General features: G+C 46.4%; 1 protein-coding gene across 3 annotated transcripts in view; it reads left to right on the top strand.

The window, feature by feature from the left end:
- The first annotated feature begins 8,659 nt into the window (after nucleotides 1-8,659).
- The window catches only part of SREBF2 (sterol regulatory element binding transcription factor 2), a 63,255-nt gene continuing 51,878 nt past the window's right edge, over nucleotides 8,660-20,036 (top strand). Inside the window, exon 1 of one of the 3 annotated variants that reach the window (XM_044300508.1) lies at nucleotides 8,660-8,928. In XM_044300508.1, the coding sequence (XP_044156443.1) occupies nucleotides 8,847-8,928 (82 nt within the window). In that variant the 5' untranslated portion in view covers nucleotides 8,660-8,846. The remainder of the gene's footprint in view (nucleotides 8,929-20,036) is intronic. The other 2 variants (XM_044300507.1, XM_044300510.1) reach the window with 2 other exon arrangements.

Below are 20,036 nucleotides of genomic sequence, written 5' to 3'. Positions count from 1 at the left end.
CTGCGATGCCGTGCCCACAATGGGCATCGCAGTGCGCATGCCCCGTCCAAGCAATGGATAGCGCAGGCGCGTGATCTCGCTGCAGAGAAGGAGGACGCAAAGGAAGAGCGGGGGGGGGGGGCAGAGGAAGAGGCTGGGGCGGGGATATGACAAAAAGAGGCAGAACAGCCTGGGCTCCAACGAGGTGAACCCCTCCCTGGGCACTTGCGAGCCCAAATTTACATATGAATAAAAGTCCGTTTTTACCATTAGGTAAAAACTGTACCATTAGAATCATAGACTGCTATGCTAGAGCGCTATGTAAGCGGTCTATTAGGTCACAATCTGGTGACAGACTCCCTTTAACTGTTCGCAATCCGGGACATATGGTGCAGAACAGAAGGACTACGGAGTACTGTCTGTGGTAAAAAAAGTAGTGGTGGGTATGCGTCCACAGACGGCAGGCACACGGTTGGTGCCCATGCACTGCGGATAGCAATTTGCGATCTGCAGCATGGGCATGGCTGACACGCGGTCTTGTGCCTCCTAAGGGGAAGCCAGGACTGCAGGTACATGCTGCTGGAACAGTTAACCTTTGGAAAGCCTTGCTATTTTCCATTTTTGTGTTTTTCACTCCCTGCCTTCCCAGAGCCATAACTTTTTTTCATTCACATAGCCTTAAGAGGGGTTATTTTTTGCGGGACAAGTTGCATTTCTTAAAGGGGTTTTCCCATCTTGCTACTTGAGTCTCAATTGCTGCCAGCTAGCTGTTCACTTCCTGGTTTTTCTGCTGCTAAGGCTGGGCGGGCTTAGGCAGCTAGAGTGAAGGCCGGCCACGCCTCCTTATGACATCACACTGAGAGCTGAGTCCTGCGTGCTAGTTCATGTGACTCATCAGTCTGGCAGCCTGCAGTGAGGGGAATGGTCACTCAGAGAGCCATGTGAAGTGAGCTCAGTGCACAGTAACAAGTGGCTGTTCTGCAGTTTTACACATACAATCTCCGTCTGATCTTTTACAAACCCATTCTGTGCACCAAAAACTATAATTCCATATTATACATTAGCCCAAAAGCTTGACCAACCCCCACCCACCAGCACTGATGCAGATTTGTTTCCATTACAGCTGTACTCCAGTTGTGTATAAACCTTACACTATGTATCTTTATAGATGCATATACAGCTCAGCTACATGTGTCTTCTCTAGTCCCCTAACATCACTTTGGCTGAATGGCTTCCTATACAGCACTACTACATCTTTATTCTACTCCCCCGCTAGCACTGGGTCTGAAAAGCTTCATATACAGCTCTGCTACATTTGTCTGTTTATCTATTCAACCAGCACTATGTCAGAACAGCCGCATATACAGCTCTGCTACATCTGTTTATCTCTTTCACCAGCATTGATGCTGACCTGCCACATATACAGCCCTGCTACATCCATCAGCCCCCAAAGTGCCTCCACCTTTTGCCCCCACAAGGGTTTGAAACATGATTACAAAGATGATAAAACCCCTTTAAGGCACTATTTAACATTGCATATGATGTAGTGGAGAGCTGGAAAAAAAATTCCAAACTTTTAATTCAGCCACAGTTATAGGTTACGACATTTTCTATATGGTAAAATTGACATGCTACCTTTATTCTCCAGATCAGTACAATTACAACGATACTGATTTTTTTTTTTTTTCATTGCCATATACTGAGCCCTATAACTTTTTTGTACTTATGTGTACGGAGCTGTATGGCGCTCATTTTTTGCTGGCGGTGTGACTTTCTGATCACTTCTTCCATTACACCATTCATCGTATTGTTATATTTTAATAGTACAGGCGTTGTCCATGATATGCAATTTTTCATTGGTTATATATTTTGAGGAAAGGGGGGACGATTTGAACTTTTAGATTTTTTTATTCTTTTATATTTTTTAAACTTTTTTTAAACATTTTTTAAGTGGTGACTAACTGGCAATCATGAGATTGCCCATTGTGTTCTGTTATGGCTAGCCATCATAGAACACTCTACCTGCTGGCCTCTATTGGTATATTCTAGTAATAGCTACCGAAGCCTGCTTGACGCTTCGGGCGATTACTATCAAGTAAAGCCTCATTCACACGTCTGTGTCCGTGCTCAAATCCGTGAGCAGTTGGTCATCCGTAAAGGATCCATGTGTCCGTTTTTTGCTGTCCGTGTTGCATCTGTGTTTCACTGACACAAAATAGCTGAATTTTTTTTTTTCAAAGCATCTCTTCTTAATGATCCGTGAAACACTGATGCAACATGACCCACGGGCTGTGCTAAAACACTGATGTCTGAATACAAACATTAAAATTAATGGGGACATGTGCTGTCCATGGAGAACACATACAGTACACGTCCGTGAAACACTGACGTGTAAATGAGGCTTAACAGGTTCCCCAATCTCAGTTGGGAAATGCTGGTTTTGGGCACGGCAGAGTGTGGCTCTTGTTTCCAAACCACTCAGATGCCGTGGTCATATTTAACCACGGCATCTGAGGGGTTAAATGTATTTGATCAGCAGTAGAACCTCGGCTGTAATCGGGTGCTAGCACATGCGAACGCTGAGGCCAGTGATTAGCTGCAGTGGCGAACGTGGCCATGTCCATGCCCCTGATGGAAGAAAAGAGGAGAATGGGAGCACCCAGAACTGAAGGGGGGGGGGGGGGGGGGCAGGTAAGTATCACTCAGGAGGTGATGCAGGCTAGCGGCCTTCTCATAAGGCTGCTTTCACACACACAAGTTCACAGCAGAGTATAAGGCAGCTCCCATCCTGCCCTCCCAAGCACTGACAGGTCGCATAGCATTATATTGATTCATGATGCTGTGTAACCGTTAGAGTTCTGGAATGTATTGTATAACACTGACATAATGCTGTCACTGTTATCCAATACATTCCAGACCTCTAAGGGTTACATAGCATCATAAATCAATATAATGCTATGCGACCCGTCAGTGCTGGGGAGGTCAGGACAGGAGCTGCCGCAGACACATGCTGCAAGTTCCATGTGTTGAGCTCACTCTTGTAAAAAGCGGCCTAAGGGCTTGTTCACACCACCGTGTGCTGCCCGTGTACCGCAAATTGCAGTCCGCAATGAACGGCACTGACAGTGGGGCAGCCGCACACAGATTGCCGATCCTTTCCGCAAAAAGATAAAACTTGCTCTATCTTTGCAGGGCGAAGGCACGGACCGGAACCCCATGGAAGCACTCCGTAGTGCTTCCGTGCTTAATCTCTGGATCCATTCAAGTGAATGGGTCCGCATCCGTGATGCGGAATGCACACGACCGGTGCCCCGTGTATTGTGGACCCTAACAGTCACTATTTTCAGAAATTTCACTTTACAAGATTCAAAAAAGAGAAGCCCATCAGGGCCACAATGTGTTTCCGCATGGTTCTCATGCAGCATATGAATCTGCCAATGTTTTCCATCATATGACATATCATGGATGGTAACACCAGCTCTGGCGGTATTTACAACCAGAGGCCGGTGACGGTGAGAGGTTTGTGAACCCAGCCTTGCTTCTAAACATCACCATTTCATTTTCCGTTCTTCTCAACCATCAACAGAACAAAAAATAATATAATTTGTTATGCTGCACATTTTGCATCCATTTTAGCCGATTCCATCTGAGATACATTTTTATAGATGGAAAAAAAAGTTCTGCACGAGAGTCTTTTTTTTCCATCTAAAATAATGGATCTCAGGTGGAAATGGCTCAAAGGCATGCCAAATGTACATAACAGATGCACAGGATCCGTTTTTTTACAGAATTTATTTATTTTAAAGGATCTGGTTTCTTAACAGGATCCTGCTTTTTTTTTTGTGCTTCTGACGGATCACAAGAATGGAAAATGAAACAGTGATGGGAATCCTGCCTGAAGCCAACTTTGGTTATTGTCCTCCAACACATACCTCGGCTGCGCTCACATCCTCAGGGTGTAGGGCCACATAATGGGGGAATTATACTGGGCAGGGGCACATGACTGGGCATTAAACTGAGTGGGGGCACAGTATAATGCCTCATTCACACATCAGTGTTCGGTCAGGGATTTCCATCAGTGATTTTGAGCCAATACCTTATGTCTGTGGAGTCTCCAATCCTGGTTTTGGCTCACAATCACTGATGGAAATCACTGACGTGTGAATGAGGCTTAGGCCTAGTTCACACGATCGTATGGCTTTTATAGTTTTTTGCGGTCCGTTTTTCACGGATCCGTTGTTCCGTTTTTGAGTTCCGTTGTGTTTCCGTTTCCGTTCCGTTGTTCCGTTCCGTTGTTCCGTTCCGTTTTTCCGTATGCCATGTACAGTTTACAGTAATTACATAGGAAAAATTGGGCTGGCCATAACATTTTCAATAGATGGTTCAGAAAAAACGGAACGGAAACGGAAGACATACGGATGCATTTCCGTATGTGTTCCGTTTTTTTTGCGGATCCATTGAAATGAATGGAGCCACGACCCGTGATTTACGGCCAAATATAGGACAAGCTCTATCTTTCAACGGAACGGAAAAACGGAAACGGAAGGCATACGGAACACATTCCGTTTTTTTTGCGGAACCATTGAAATGAATGGTTCCGTATACGGACCATATACGGAACACAAAAAAACGGCCCGTACACCCGCAAAAAAAACGTTCGTGTGAACTAGGCCTTAAGGCCTAGTTCACACTTCAGTGATTTCAATGAGAGATTTTTAAACCAAAGCCTCCACAGATAAGGCAGAATGGAGGCTTGTTCTGTGTTTTTGACCTGCACCTGGTTTTGGCTGAAAATTACTGACCAAACACTGAAGTGTGAACTTGGCCTAATGAAAAAATTAATAAAACAGCATAAAAATGCATTTACTTAAAAAATAACAGGAACAAAATGTTCTTAAATAGAAAAGATCCATCTAGTCTTTTAGGTATGGAGAAACACCAGTTAATGCCCCATGTTACGCCACGCCCTAAAGACACCCCCTTTTCAGCTCTTTTTTCCTGAGAAAGGTGGCATCTAGTGTTAAATGAAATGAGCTTCAGATGCTTCATCCGAAGCCGATTTGTTCAAAACTTCGGAATAATACTGTACGGAGATCTGTCTCCAATCGGAACCGAAGCAGAGTTCGGCTTCAAGTTTTTAACTGGTTTTCCACTTTAAAAATCAACTACTGAAGTTATCAATGAAGTCTCACATGACTTTGTGAATAACTAACGTCTCATCGGAGCCCATACATTCTAATAGTGTACGCAGACGGATCTCCATACAATCAGGGCCGGCGCCACCAGTAAGGCGAGTTAGGCCGTCGCCTAGGGCGCCATTTAGCAGGGGGCGCCCGTTGCTGTTTAAAAAAAAAAAAAAAAAAGTTGTTATATAAGTTCGGGCAGCCGGCGGCGCCCCTCATGCTGCGTCGCCTAAGGCCCCTTTCACACGGGCGAGTTTTCCGCACGGGTGCGATGCGTGAGTTGAACGCATTGCACCTGCACTGAATCCGGACCCATTCATTTCTATGGGGCTGTTCACATGAGCGGTGATTTTCACGCATCACTTATATAACAACTTTTTTTTTTTTTTTCGCAGCATGCTCTATTTTGTGCGTTTTTCACGCAACGCAGGCCCCATAGAAGTGAATGGGGCTGCGTGAAAATCGCAAGCATCTGCAAGCAAGTGCGGATGCGGTGCGATTTTCACGCATGGGTTCTAGGTGACAGTCTATTCACTGTATTATTTTCCCTTATAACATGGTTATAAGGGAAAATAATAGCATTCTGACTACAGAATACATAGTATAATAGTGCTGGAAGGGTTAAAAAAATAAAAAAGTTAACTCACTTTATCCTCTTGATCGCGTAGTTCCCGGTCGGTCTCTTCTTTAGCTGTGGGCTAAAGGACCTGTGGTGATGTCAGATCACATGCTCCATCACCATGGTGATGGACCATGTGATTGGAGCATGTGATCTGACGTCACCACAGGTCATTCAGCCCAAGCCCACAGCTAGCAAAGAACAGACCGGGAACGGACTACGCGAACAAGAGGATAAGGTGAGTTAACTTTTTAACTCGCGCGGAAAAATCGTGCATTTTCCCGCAACGCACCCGCCTCTTATCCGGGCAAAAAACATGACGCCAGTGTGAAAGAGGCCTAAAGAATCCTGCCAGCTGTGTCTGCTCTGTGCTGTTGTTAATGTAGCGTGGCCGAGCTCTGTTCGGTCCGCGGTACAGGAGCTTTTGTTTCCTGTACCCGGCCGGACTGACAGGAAGTGTTCACTTAGTGTGCACTTCCTGTCAGTCCGGCCGGGTACGGGAAACAAATGCTCCTGTACCGCGGACTGAACAGAGCTCGGCCACGCTACACTAGAGAGAGGGGGGGGGGTAGAATGAGAGTGACGGGGGGGTGGAATAATGAGAGTGACAAAGGGGGGAGGGGTTGAATAATGAGAGTGACGGGGGGTGGAATAATGAGAGTGACAAAGGGGGGGGTGGAATAATGAGAGTGACAAGGAAGGGGGGGATAATGACAGTGACAAGGGAAGGGGGAGTGGGGATAATGAGAGTGACAAGGGAGGGGGGGTGATAATGAGAGTGAAAAGGGAGGGGGGATAATGAGAGTGACAAGGGAGGGGGGTGGAATAATGAGAGTGACAAGGGGGGGAATAATGAGAGTGACAAGGGAGGGGGGTGGAATAATGAGAGTGACAAGGGGGGAAATAATGAGAGTGACAAGGGGGGGAAATAATGAGAGTGACAAGGGGGGGGAATAATGAGAGTGACAAGGGAGGGGGGTGGAATAATGAGAGTGACAAGGGAGGGGGGAAATAATGAGAGTGACAAGGGAGGGGGGGGATAATGAGAGTGACAAGGGAGGGGGGGATAATGAGAGTGACAAGGGAGGGGGGGGATAATGAGAGTGACAAGGGAGGGGGAAATAATGAGAGTGACAAGGGAGGGGGGAAATAATGAGAGTGACAAGGGAGGGGGGAAATAATGAGAGTGACAAGGGAGGGGGGAAATAATGAGAGTGACAAGGGAGGGGGGAAATAATGAGAGTGACAAGGGAGGGGGGTGGAATAATGAGAGTGACAAGGGGGGAAATAATGAGAGTGACAAGGGGGGAAATAATGAGAGTGACAAGGGGGGAAATAATGAGAGTGACAAGGGGGGGGAATAATGAGAGTGACAAGGGAGGGGGGATAATGAGAGTGACAAGGGAGGGGGGGGGATAATGAGAGTGACAAGGGAGGGGGAAATAATGAGAGTGACAAGGGAGGGGGGAAATAATGAGAGTGACAAGGGGGGGGGATTATGAGAGTGACAAGGGAGGGGGGGATAATGAGAGTGACAAGGGAGGGGGGGATAATGAGAGTGACAAGGGAGGGGGAAATAATGAGAGTGACAAGGGAGGGGGAAATAATGAGAGTGACAAGGGAGGGGGGAAATAATGAGAGTGACAAGTGAGGGGGGAAATAATGAGAGTGACAAGGGAGGGGGGAAATAATGAGAGTGACAAGGGAGGGGGGAAATAATGAGAGTGACAAGGGAGGGGGGGGGGGAATAATGAGAGTGACAAGGGAGGGGGGGGGGTTATAATGAGAGTGACAAGGGAGTCCGCAGAGCCAGACCAAGAGCCAGAGACCAGATCATCTTATTGTCCTGGTGGTAAGTAGACAATGCAATGTGTTTATTATGTAATTGTTTAGTTATTAATACTACATTGGAAACAAATTTTTAGGGTCCATTCACACATCCGTGTGTGTTTTGCGGATCCACAAAACACGGACAGCGGCAATGTGCGTTCCGCATTTTGCGGACCGCACATTGCCGGCACTAAGAATATGCCTATTCTTGTCCGCAATTGCATACAAGAATAGGACATGTTCTATTTTTTTCAGGATCGGAATTGCGGATCCGGGTCTGCAATTCCGGATCGGGTCCGCGTCCGCAATTCCTTTCCGCAAAAAGAGACAGTTACAAGAAGCTGGATTAACCCTAAGGGAAACATAGCAGTTCTTTTAATTTAAAAGCTGAGAAAGGGGTGGAACATGATATGGGCAGATCATCTGATAAGGCGGGGGGCGGCGGCAATTTTTATCTTGCCTAGGGCGGCAAAAATCCTTGCACCAGCCCTGCATACAATAGTATTCTGACGTTAGGAAGGAAGCGACTTCGGATGAAGCATCTGAAGCTCCCTTCCCCCAGCACTCACTGGGTATAAGAATATCACCATAACAGAATACCAGCACACAGGGTCTGTATACTGTAACACTAGAAAAATTAAGACAAAAAAGATAAACGCAAGTGAAGGCAATAACCAGTTCTCAATGCTTCTGGCCCTGTCCACACCACCGCTTGGCGCGCTGCTTTCTTTCCTGGCGCGGCACATAACAGGTTAAGAGTGAGCTCACAGCTGTCGGCTTCTGTTTGCGGGAGACACAGTAGTAGGTTCTCCTAAGAACCTGCCTCATATGCAAATATAGATCCCCTGATCGATGACGTCGAGTCACCCCACAGCACGGCGAGCGCCCTCATTGGCTAGCAGTCCCTGGTCTCATTGACAACAAAACAACCTGCACGCGTTAGTACAAGAGGAGTGGGCGGGGCCTCCCCACGCCCGAGCGTCCAGTGGGGGAGTTCTAAGAAGCAATTAGCCAAGCCTCGTTCTCATTGCTGTAGCTCGCTCAGCTCGCTGTATCCACAACGAGACTAGGCACGCAAGTCCCTGACGTCTCTCCAGCGGAGGGAGGGGCTGGCAGAACATGGCGTCGGTTTCGTCTGTGACAGGTTGTTGACTTAGGAAGGAAGTGACAGGAGCTCCGAGAAGGCACGAGCTCCCCGGCCGGGAGCGCAGATAGAGCGGCTTACTACCTGCTATATGGAGACGGCCGGAATGAGTATGGAAAACATGGAGACGTTGACCGAACTTGGGGATGAACTCACCCTGGGAGACATTGATGGTGAGAGTCCGAGCTGACATGTGTAGGATGGGAGCGGCATGTAGTAGTCGCCTGCTGGCAAATCTTTGCCCGTGTGTTACTGTTTCTTAAAGGGGAGTTCCACTTTTTACACTTGTGGCAAGTTATAGTGTGTGAGCTGAGAGCTCCATCAGCTGCGCCTTCTCTGTGGGGCTGACAATGCGGCCATTCATTGGAGGTGACTGGGAACCATTGGGTTACTGATGGTGACCAATACCAGGGAGTGTGACATCATAGGTGTCTGTGGTCCTGGGGCTTCTTCACGGTTGCCACGTAGTCCCATCCTGGGATCAGCCGCTGACAGGACGTTGGCTAATGATGTGTCCTAGACCCAAGGCTTTGGAGCCCCTACGCTGTAAAGTCTGGCCCTGGTCACACAGCGCAGCTGTGGACTAGAAGCATCTGTTCTCTTACATGTGGGACCTGCTCTTGGTTTGGATTTTAAGGGAATCAGTCACCAGGAAATTCACAGACACAATGGGGGTCATTTACTAAGAGGTTTACGCCCATGCGATGTATGATGCACGGATGTTTTTACGCCATGTTCGACACATAGGAGTGTCTAGGGAGTGGTACATTTTACTCTTAAAAAAAGGTGTAAAAGTTGCCGAAAAAACGCGCTAGCCAGGGGGCGGTGTAGATTTGCCAGCAGGGCACAGACTACCAAAGAGGTACCTAATTTATGACGAGGGCACGTGCCGTCATGAATTGAACGCATCTTTCTACAGCAACGCCAGTGTAAACGAAAGAAAAGACCGTCAAAAAACGGTCTGACTAAATGACCCCCCAGTGCCTTGTACCACAACTAAATGTAATGATGCCTTTCACTTACGCTGGGTTCACACCTGAGCGTTTTACAGCGCGTTCCTACGCGCTGTAAAACGCACAACAGGCAAGAACCAATGATTCCCTATGGGAATGGTTCTCACCTGGGCGTTTTACAGCGCGTACGATCGCGCTGTAAAACGCCCGACGCTCAAACAAGTGCTTGAGCTTTTTTTTGGGCGTTTGTCGCGCGTTCCCGCACATAGAAATTCGGGAACGCGCGACAATGTGTGAACGCCAATCTTTGTATGCGCGATTGTAAACGCCCGTACAATCGCGCATACAGAGCGCTCGTTTCCGAACGCTCAGGTCTGAACCCAGCGTAAGTGATTGGTTGCTTTTAATCCATATGCAAATTAGCAATTAAATGCACCAAGGGTGGGCCCCACCACCCTGTGCACCCGCCCTCCTCCCTCTCTAGATTGACAGGGCAGCCAGGGTCCTGCGGTTTCACCTGATCTTGTCAATCAGAAAGGAGGAGCAGGGGTGCACAGAATAGCAGGGCACCGCCCTTGGTGCACTTACTAGCGGGATCACTGAGTGACAGGCTTTCAGCTGAGCCAGCCCTTCAACAATTCTGCCTTGTTTTCTCAGTAAAATTCCTGGTGAGAAACTACCTTTTAAGGCCTAGTTCACACGACCGTTTGGCTTTTATTGTTTTTTGCGGTCCGTTTTTTAAGGATCCGTTGTTCGTTTTTGAGTTCCGTTGTGTTTCCGTTCCGTTTTTCCGTATGCCATGTACAGTATACAGTAATTACATAGAAAAAATTGGGCTGGGCATAACATTTTCAATAGGTGCTTCAGAAATAACGAAACGGAAGACATACGGATGCATTTCCGTATGTTCCTTTTTTTTGCGGACCCATTGACTTGAATGGAGCCACGACCCATGATTTACGGCCAAATATAGGACAATCTCTATCTTTCAACGAACAGAAAAACGGAATGCATATGGAACACATTCCGTTTTTTTGGGGGAACCATTGAAATGCATGGTTCTGTATACGGAACACGAAAAAAAAAACGTTTGTGTGAACTAGTCCTAAGGGTGCGATCACAGGGTGCAGCTGGCCAAATCTGGCAAACCACCTCCACTCACAGCAAGCACGAGTTTGCAGTAAACTTGTGCTGTGAAAAGGCGTGGCCTCTCTAAAGGAGTAAACGTGGCCATGGAAATTCCCTTTAAGTTTGATGTAACAAATGACCTGTGTATTGCATCATGTCACCCTCTATAAGGTGTGAGGCTGAGTCACAAGAAAGCTTCATAGTGAGATCATCTGCGCGGTGTGAGTCGCCGGGCTGGGCGCACGTCACGTTTCCTAAGGCTTGGAGTCTGATCCACTAATCTGGCTCTAGGGGCTCATACACATGAATGTATTTTGTGTCAGTTCCATTTTTTATTTTATTTTTTTGCCCACTATGCGGAACCATTCATTTCAGTGGGGTCACAAAGAAACGGAAATTACTCTGTGCGTTCCGTATGTTCGCAAGTCCGTTCTGCAAACAAATAGAATATGTCCTATTCTTGTCCATTTTGCTGACAGGACAGGCATTACAATGGATCTGCAGAAAAAAATCTATGGAACATGGTGTCACATGGATGTCAATTATTTTAATTTTTTTTTGCAGGCCGCAAAATACATACGGTTGTGTCGGATCAGTTCACATTAGCATCGTGGTTTCCGTTATCAGAGTGGTGGTGGCGGCGGCTTTGATTCAGTTTTGAAACAGATCCTGGCAAATCCTGATGTTTCCTATTGATGTGTAATATTACCGTATTTTTCGCTTTATAAGACGCACCTAGGTTTTTGAGGAGGAAAATAAGAAAAAAAAAAATTTGAACCAAAAGGTGTGGTTTTGAACTAATGGTGGTCTGTGGATGACGCACTGTTATGGGGGGACCTGTGGATGACGCACTGTTATGGGGGGACCTGTGGATGACGCACTGTTATGGGGGGACCTGTGGATGACGCACTGTTATGGGGGGACCTGTGGATGACGCACTGTTATGGGGGGACCTGTGGATGACGCACTGTTATGGGGGGACCTGTGGATGACGCACTGTTATGGGGGGACCTGTGGATGACGCACTGTTATGGGGGGACCTGTGGATGACGCACTGTTATGGGGGGACCTGTGGATGACCCTTATGTCATCCACAGATCCCCATCAGATGCATCAGTGTGGAAGGAGGAGGCGGGGACACTCATGGCGGGGCCCGGTGCAGTGACTGTACTCTAATACACCGGGCCCCGCAACTGTTAAACATTCAATCTGATCTATATCTACCGTAACTGTATATGCTCTGTGTACAGTACTTACTGTAGTACCATAAGTATAGCATTAAAGGGCTTCTGTCACCCCACTAAACTTTTTTTTTTGTGTACTTATAATCCCTATCCTGCCATATTGCCATACATTGTTATTAATAATTTTCGTTCAGTAGATTTAGCGAAAAACGTACTTTTAAGATATGCTAATTACCTGTCTACCAGCAAGTAGGGCGTTTACTTGCTGGTAGCAGCCGCAAAAAAACGCCCCCTCGTCCTGTTGATTGACAGGGCCAGCCGCGATCTCCTCCTCCGGCCGGCCCTTTCAGTATTTCAAAAATCGCGCGCCTGTGTTGATATGAGGCTCGCCTCCTCATCACTCCCTCGGTGCGCCTGCACCGATGACGTCACCGAAAGAGAAGACAGAGGGAGCTGGGGCAGGCGGCGCATGGCAGAGGGAGCTGGGGCAGGCGGCGCATGGCAGAGGGAGCTGGGGCAGGCGGCGCATGGCAGAGGGAGCTGGGGCAGGCGGCGCATGGCAGAGGGAGCTGGGGCAGGCGGCGCATGGCAGAGGGAGCTGGGGCAGGCGGCGCATGGCAGAGGGAGCTGGGGCAGGCGGCGCATGGCAGAGGGAGCTGGGGCAGGCGGCGCATGGCAGAGGGAGATGCCAGTCTGCGCAGTCTTAATGCTATACTTGCGGTACTACAGTAAGTACCGTACAGAGCATATACAATTACGGTAGATATAGATCAGATTGAATGTTACAGTTGCAGGGCCTGGTGTATTAGAGTAGAGTCACTGCACCGGGCCCCGCCATGAGTGTCCCCGCCTCCTCCCTCCACACTGATGCTTCGCTGGCCGAACTGCGCAGCATAGCGGTCAGCGAAGTATTCGCTTTATAAGACGCACTGCCATTTTCCCCCCACTTTTGGGGGGGAAAAAGTGCGTCTTATAAAGCGAAAAATACGGTAGTTTCTTTTCCTGCAGTATAATAGTGGAAAATGGCGAAATGTGCACAGAGCCCAATACACTTGTCTGGAATGAGTCTAAGGCTACTTTCACACCAGCAGTAGCCTTCTCCGGCAGGCTGTCCAGGCGTGGAACAGCCTGCCTCATCCGTGCTGCCGCTAGTGCACCGTGTCCCCGGAGGTCCGCTTCGGCCCCATTGACTATAATGGGGGCGGGCCAGGGGTCTGGCCGCAGCACGGCAAACATGCTGATAGTTGGCCGGAATAAAACTACGACATGAAGCCAGACCGGACCTCCAGCGGCACGGTGCACTAGCAGCAGCACGGATCCGGCTGGCTGTTCCCCGCCGGAGGAGTGGGAAAGTAGCCTTAGGCTAGGTCTACACGACGACATGTGTCGCACGACAGAGAGGGCACAACTACACTGACAATTTTTATAATGATAGTCTATGGTGTCACAATACTACAGATTTTTCTGCGACTGTCATGTCGCAGTCTCTCTCCAATGGATTTTTTGCAACTGTCACGTCGCAGTCACATGTTGCAGTGCGACACCATAGACTATCATTATAAAATGTTGCGCGACATTGGTGCGACGAATGTCGTTGTGTAGACTTAGCATTATGCAAGTTTTGTCATTGCTCTTATTTCAGACAAGGTTGAGGAGTTCTGCAGGAGTTACAGGTTGGAGGAGAATTGGAGAAGTAGCATGCTGTTTAACCCTACGCATACAGGGGAAGCACTCGGTTACATCATACATTTTATCTGTATTATATAGTTTATTATAATCTATATTTCAGTCCAATGTGACATTTTCCAGCACATGTCACTGGATCTGCGCGGAGTATGTTTTCGTACTGCAGATCTGCCGTGCGTTTTACCAAGAATCCATTATCCTGGTGATTTGTGTGTGGATTCGTTATGATTAGCACGATGCGGATTTAAAACTATTTCATGCAGTTCTTATTCTGCTGGATATAAGTAGGTTGTGAACGAGGTTCATTCAGGTTGGATTGTTAGACTCGGCACCTAAAGGTCCCTTTACGCTGGCCAATTTTGCAGGGGATTGTTGGGAAAGAAGCGCTAGTTAGCGATTATCTGGCAGATTCTTAGCCCGTGTAAAGGGCCCTTAAAGGGGTTGTGCAAATTATTTTTATTTCTGACCTATCAATATCGCCCCCGCCAGTCAGCTGGTTGCCAGGGTACACACCCTTCTCTCCATTAATTACCTGCTGTCTGTCCCAACAGCACCATAAGGAACACTGCCATCTATCGGGGACGTTTCTTATGACGTATTGGCCGTGAACAAGGTTCTGGGACGGAACCGAAACATTCGTTGTGTCTTTTTGATGTAAATTGGATGGAAGTAATAAACTAATTGCATTTAACCAGATGCTTGAGTGCCGTGGTTTCTTGATGATAAGTGTACGTGGATGAATTCCCTACCACTGAGCACCAACCATCATTAGTGCAAGTCGGAGTGCCAACCATTCTCTAAACGGATCTGGTATTGATGACCTATCCAATAAAAATAATGGGCCCTAAGTTATTATGAGTGGCTCATTATGTTGTATATTCCCTTACTGGGCTGGCGCTGCGCTCTCCAGTATTACACCGTTACAGGCACTTCCGGGATCACGTTCCGTACATTAGGAAAGGGATCCTATCCCGGTTTCTACCCACAGTGTACAGGGGTTGAGCCTGACATTGTGGGTTGAAACTGGGCTAGAATGACCATTTTTTTCATCTGTATGGCATCATTAGGTCACTTGTTTTTCATGTCGGTAAAGAAAACGTCACTTCTTTTCAGCATTTCCTTACAACCATCTATGAAAGCCAGACCACCCCCTGATGGCATTCTTCTGCTGTCAGTTTTTTTTTTTTCACAGAACCCTCCCGCCTCCTGTATATGAATTACCGAGCAAGTCATCTTCATTGGTGGCGCAGTGCGCCCCCCCCAACCCCCCCAGTATTAATCATTAGTGGCAGTGGCCACAGGGTCCCCTCTCCCCTCCTCCTCATTGGTGGCAGTGGCAGCTTCTGATCGGAGCCCCAGCAGTGTAAGCCTGGGGCTCCGATCGGTTACCATGACAGCTGGGCGCTACTGAAGCACAGAGCAGCAGGGAGAGTGTAAAGTCCTAGTCACCCTAATAGAGCTCTATCAGGGTGAATAGAACAAGGGTTCTAGCCCCTAAGGGGGCTAAAAGTAAGTAGAAAAAAAAAATTGTAAAAAACCCCCCCAAACACCAACATATTAAGAATAAATGTAAAAGAAAGATTTACAAAAAAAGCTACATGTTAACAATAAACTTACAATTCTTTTTTCAAAAATGAAAATGCACAGAATATCGGTATAAATTATCGGCCTGAAAGTTCAGATTATTGGTATCGGCTCTAAAAATTTTTATATCGGTCGATCCCTAGTTCACTTGATAGATTTTAGACATGGATTCTGTCCTAAAACTCTGGACCAAAAGCGCATTCAGGTCTTCCCTATTGATTTCAAGGGGAATCCACATATTAATTCAAACATCCCTTTTTTTTCTCTTCCACTTGCAATTTTAAAAAGTACACGGCAGAAAAAAGTGTCCATTGTTGACTCGGATTCCTCGTGGCATCCAGAATTTCCATAAAAAATGGTCATGAATAAAAATCCCTACCAAAACCACATTAAAAAACGCAATTAGTTGTGAACATACCTTTTATACTTTCCCTCTCTTTTGTATCAATTCCTGGTTTTGGCATAAAAACCATAGTCAGAAACTAATGTAGCAGGCGCCTTCAGGACAGAAAGTTTAGGAAACGTCAGGTTGTGTGAAATGCCACATTTAATGGTTTATGTAATGAGCATTAAATACAAATTAATAGAATTCAAACATTTCTTGCCTCAAGTCATTATGAGTTTGTTCACATTTTATCCATGGTAACGATTAAAAGAAATTAGAAGAGATTTTAGTTGGGAGAGAGAACCTTTTTTCTTATACGGGCAGCAGTGTTGAGAATACAGGGGGGTCTGTGTTCTTGTGACTCTAAATTTAGACTAAAGAGCTGATTGTAGATGTGGTCTGTGCCTCTTCTTGCTGCTGTTGGAGGTCCTTGTTCTCCTTACATCAGGAGCACGTGGTTGAACGTTCTTCGTGATCTGGAGGTACGGCACAATAGGTCTCCTGTTCCCCAGTGCCTTCCTCTCCAGTTTATCATTTGGAAGAAGCAAGGCAGTGTCCGCAGTACAGTTTTCTGGATGTTTAGCAGTTGGACACGTATATAGCGGCCTGTGTTCTGTTCACTGTTTGGTAACGGCAATGACTTGATCTTTGGTAAAATCTAGTTAATGATTCCAGCTATCCAGATAAGAGACGTTCCAGGAGATGTTTTACTGCTGCTCATTCCTGGAAACAGGATGGCACAATGAAGTGGTTCTTCTCATCAGGAATCTCCTATATGCTGTTACTTCTGTCTTTCCTGTATACTAATTTAAGGCTCTGGCGGCTACCATCCAGGGTCCCTCTTCCTGCCTTTGTTTACTTGGCTGCAGCAATGTGTTATGTTCCACTGCTAACCGCAGCAATCGCTGATCATAGCGCTGATGTCCCATTCATTGGCCAGTGATTGCAGACCGCCAGTCATTGCTGCGGGCTAGTAAACAGGGACTGGCAGGGGATGTGGCACCATCAATGATGAATAAAGATTAGCTCATTTCTTGAAGTTTCTTTCAGGTCCAATTCGAACAAATAAGGCCTCATGCACACGACAGTTTTTTTTCACGGTCCTCAAAAACTGGGTCCGTAGGTCCGTGATCCGTGACCGTTTTTTCGTCCGTGGGTCTTCCTTGATTTTTTGAGGATCCACGGACATGGAGCCAAACAGATCCGTCCTGAATTACAATGCAAGTCAATGGGGATGGATCCGTTTGACGTTGACACAATATGGTGCAATTGCAAACGGATCCGTCCCCATTGACTTTCAATGTAAAGTCTGGAGTCCCTTTTATACCATCGGATCTGAGTTTTCTCCAATCCGATGGTATATTTTAACTTGAAGCGTCCCATCACCATGGGAACGCCTCTATGTTAGAATATACTGTCGGATATGAGTTACATCGTGAAAACTCATATCCGACAGTATATTCTAACACAGAGGCGTTCCCATGGTGATGGGGACGCTTCTAGTTAGAATATACTGCAAACTGTGTACATGACTGCTGCCTGGCAGCACCCGATCTCTTACAGGGGGCCGTGATCAGCACAATTAACCCCTCAGGTGCCGTTCCTGAAGGGGTTAATTGTGCGTATCATAGCCCCCTGTAAGAGATCAGGGCTGCCAGGCAGCAGGGGGCAGACCCCCCCCCCCTCCCCAGTTTGAATATCATTGGTGGCCAGTGCGGCCCCCCCCCCCCACTCCCTCCCTCTATTGTAACAATAGCATTGGTGGCACAGTGTGCGGCACCCCCTCCCTCCCTCTATTGCATTAACATTGGTGCCAGTGTGCGCCCCCCGCCCCCCCTTCCTCCCTCTATTGTTTTAATACATTGGTGGCAGTGTGCGGCCTCCCCAAATCATTGGTGGCAGCGGGGTTCCGATCGGAGTCCCAGTTTAATCGCTGGGGCTCCGATCGGTAACCATGGCAACCAGGATGCTACTGCAGTTACTTAGCAATAGTAGAAGCATCATACTTACCTGCTGGCTGCTGCGATGTCTGTGTCCGGCCGGGAGCTCCTCCTACTGGTAAGTGACAGTAGGAGGAGCTCCCGGCCGGACACAGACCCCCCCCTCCCTCCCCAGTTTAAATTTCACCAATTAAATTTAAACTGGGGAGGGAGGGGGGTCTGCTGCCTGGCAGCCCCAGATCTCTTACAGGGGGCTATGATACGCACAATTAACCCCTTCAGGTGCAGCACCTGTGGGATTAATTGTACAGATCACAGCCCCCTGTAAGAGATCGGGTGCTGCCAGGCAGCAGGGGGCAGTCATGTACACAGTTCGTTGTATATTCTAACTAGAAGCGTCCCCATCACCATGGCCTCTGTGTTAGAATATACTGTCGGATCTGAGTTTTCTCTTGGATGACTTCCGTCTTTTAGGACATTTTGGATGTAGTAAACCATTTTCACTCGTTGTTCTTCTAGAAAGCCTTGAACGGGACTTTCTTCATCCAGAATTGTCATATATAACTTATTATCAAGTGAAGCCCACAGACTTTTGAACTTCCAAAAAATTTGGATGTCAGGACCACTTGATGGTACGCCACAACACTCCTTTCAATATTAGTTTGTGAGTGTGGTGACGGCAAGCCAACCACAACAATCCTCGTCCGAATTCCCTTTCAATTCTGGTACATGCCCCTTGGATCAGTCCTGTATTAGATGCTGTAGTATCAAAAGATATACCGATGATATTGTGACATAGCCCAAATCGGTCCACTTCCCGAATAACTTCTTCAGCCATCTGCTCACCAGTGCCTTTCAGAGCAACAGGTACGCCAAACAAATGCTCAAAATCTTTGCCAGTCACTAGAACTGCAACTCAATCTTCCAAAGCTTTTACACTCCCATGGGCAACTGAGGGCAACAGTTTACTATCCCAATGCAAGACCAAATGAGGAGGATTTTCAGAGTGAAGAGTGATTTTTCTTTGCCATTTTACTTCTATTAATCGCCCAAGCTCGGTAGATGGAGATATGGAAATTTTTGAAACATCGTGGCCAAGGCTCGGCCTCTTCGTCAGTAGGTGCTGATGATGATGTCGATAAGTCTTCCAGTATAACTGTCTTACTGATTTCAGCGATAGCTTTGTAATGTTTATTCTTATATGAATATTTTTTTTCTTCTTTTGTATACTGTTTGGAGGCATAATCACAAGTCTCCAACATCTAAAGGAGATCTTAAGATCAGTTGAGAAATGTGGTTATAATAGAGAAATATGAAAGTTGTTTGTTGAACAATGCTTTTCAGGAGACTTATGTAGATGATAAATTGTTTTTGTTCCTATTTTAATTGTCATTTTGTTATTTTTAAAAGTAGATAAGTATTGTGTGTGTGAATGTTTGCACACTTTAAGCTGCTCCAGTTACTAGGATTTATAGGATGTGTACGCCGTTGGGGGTAATTATTACACTGTACTTCTTTTGAGCTTAAATGATTATTTTTAATTGGTCTCTTTTTTTTTTTTTTTTTTTTTTTTTTCATACTGAGTCTTTTTCTCTGTACAGAGCCGAGTAGTAGCACCCTTTGGATTTTCAGTCTTTTCTGTCAGACCAGGAACAGACGGACTTCTTATCTCTGCTCTCTGACCTCTTATAAAACTCATTATAGCTGAGCTCTTAACTTACTGATAAGAATGTGGCTTAATAAGTGTTTATGACCTCTCAGTAGTTTAAAGATGAGGTTTATTAGATGACCGTCACAAAGTGAAAGTGCCAGTCACACAGTTGGAAAAACGGTTAACCCTTTGACAGAACAGCTCAATATTTTTAACCAATTGAAAAACATTTTTTTTAGCTAAAAATGAGTAACGTGCAATCATTAAAAAATAAATAAATAGCCTCCGAAGGTGTACATAGCCTTTAATTATTAGAGAAATGTTATCGACTGTTACAACCTAGGAAGTACGGTAATAAAGTACACTCCTTTCCTCAAAAAACAGTGAGTGACCAGGGAGCTTCAAAAGAGCCTTTGTGTATGCCTTTTCTATGCTGCATTATCTAGGCTTTCAGACATACAATTGAACTGCCATTAAATCCCCTTTCAATTGTTGATTCTGTCCAGTCGGCTATAGTCTACAAGATGTAGCTTCTCTAGTGGGCAAAAATATCTTTATTTTTATGTGGTAGAACTAATAAATTGCTGATCGATACTAATACCAGTTTCTGGTGATACATCTGTAGAGATCATCCTTATGAATGTGTCCCTTTTTTGGAGCTGGGAAGTTTGAAAGATTTTTTGATGACTTTGCTGAGACGTACCGTATACGTGAGTAGTAGACTATTCATACGTGTATTGATGAAGAGTGATGTGTTGATCAGCCGCCCC

Source organism: Bufo gargarizans, chromosome 7 (genome assembly GCF_014858855.1).
Source record: "Bufo gargarizans isolate SCDJY-AF-19 chromosome 7, ASM1485885v1, whole genome shotgun sequence".
In the NCBI taxonomy this organism is placed as follows: Eukaryota; Metazoa; Chordata; class Amphibia; order Anura; family Bufonidae; genus Bufo; species Bufo gargarizans.
Note: the sequence above shows the minus strand (reverse complement) of the source record. Positions and strands in the feature narration are given on the sequence as shown.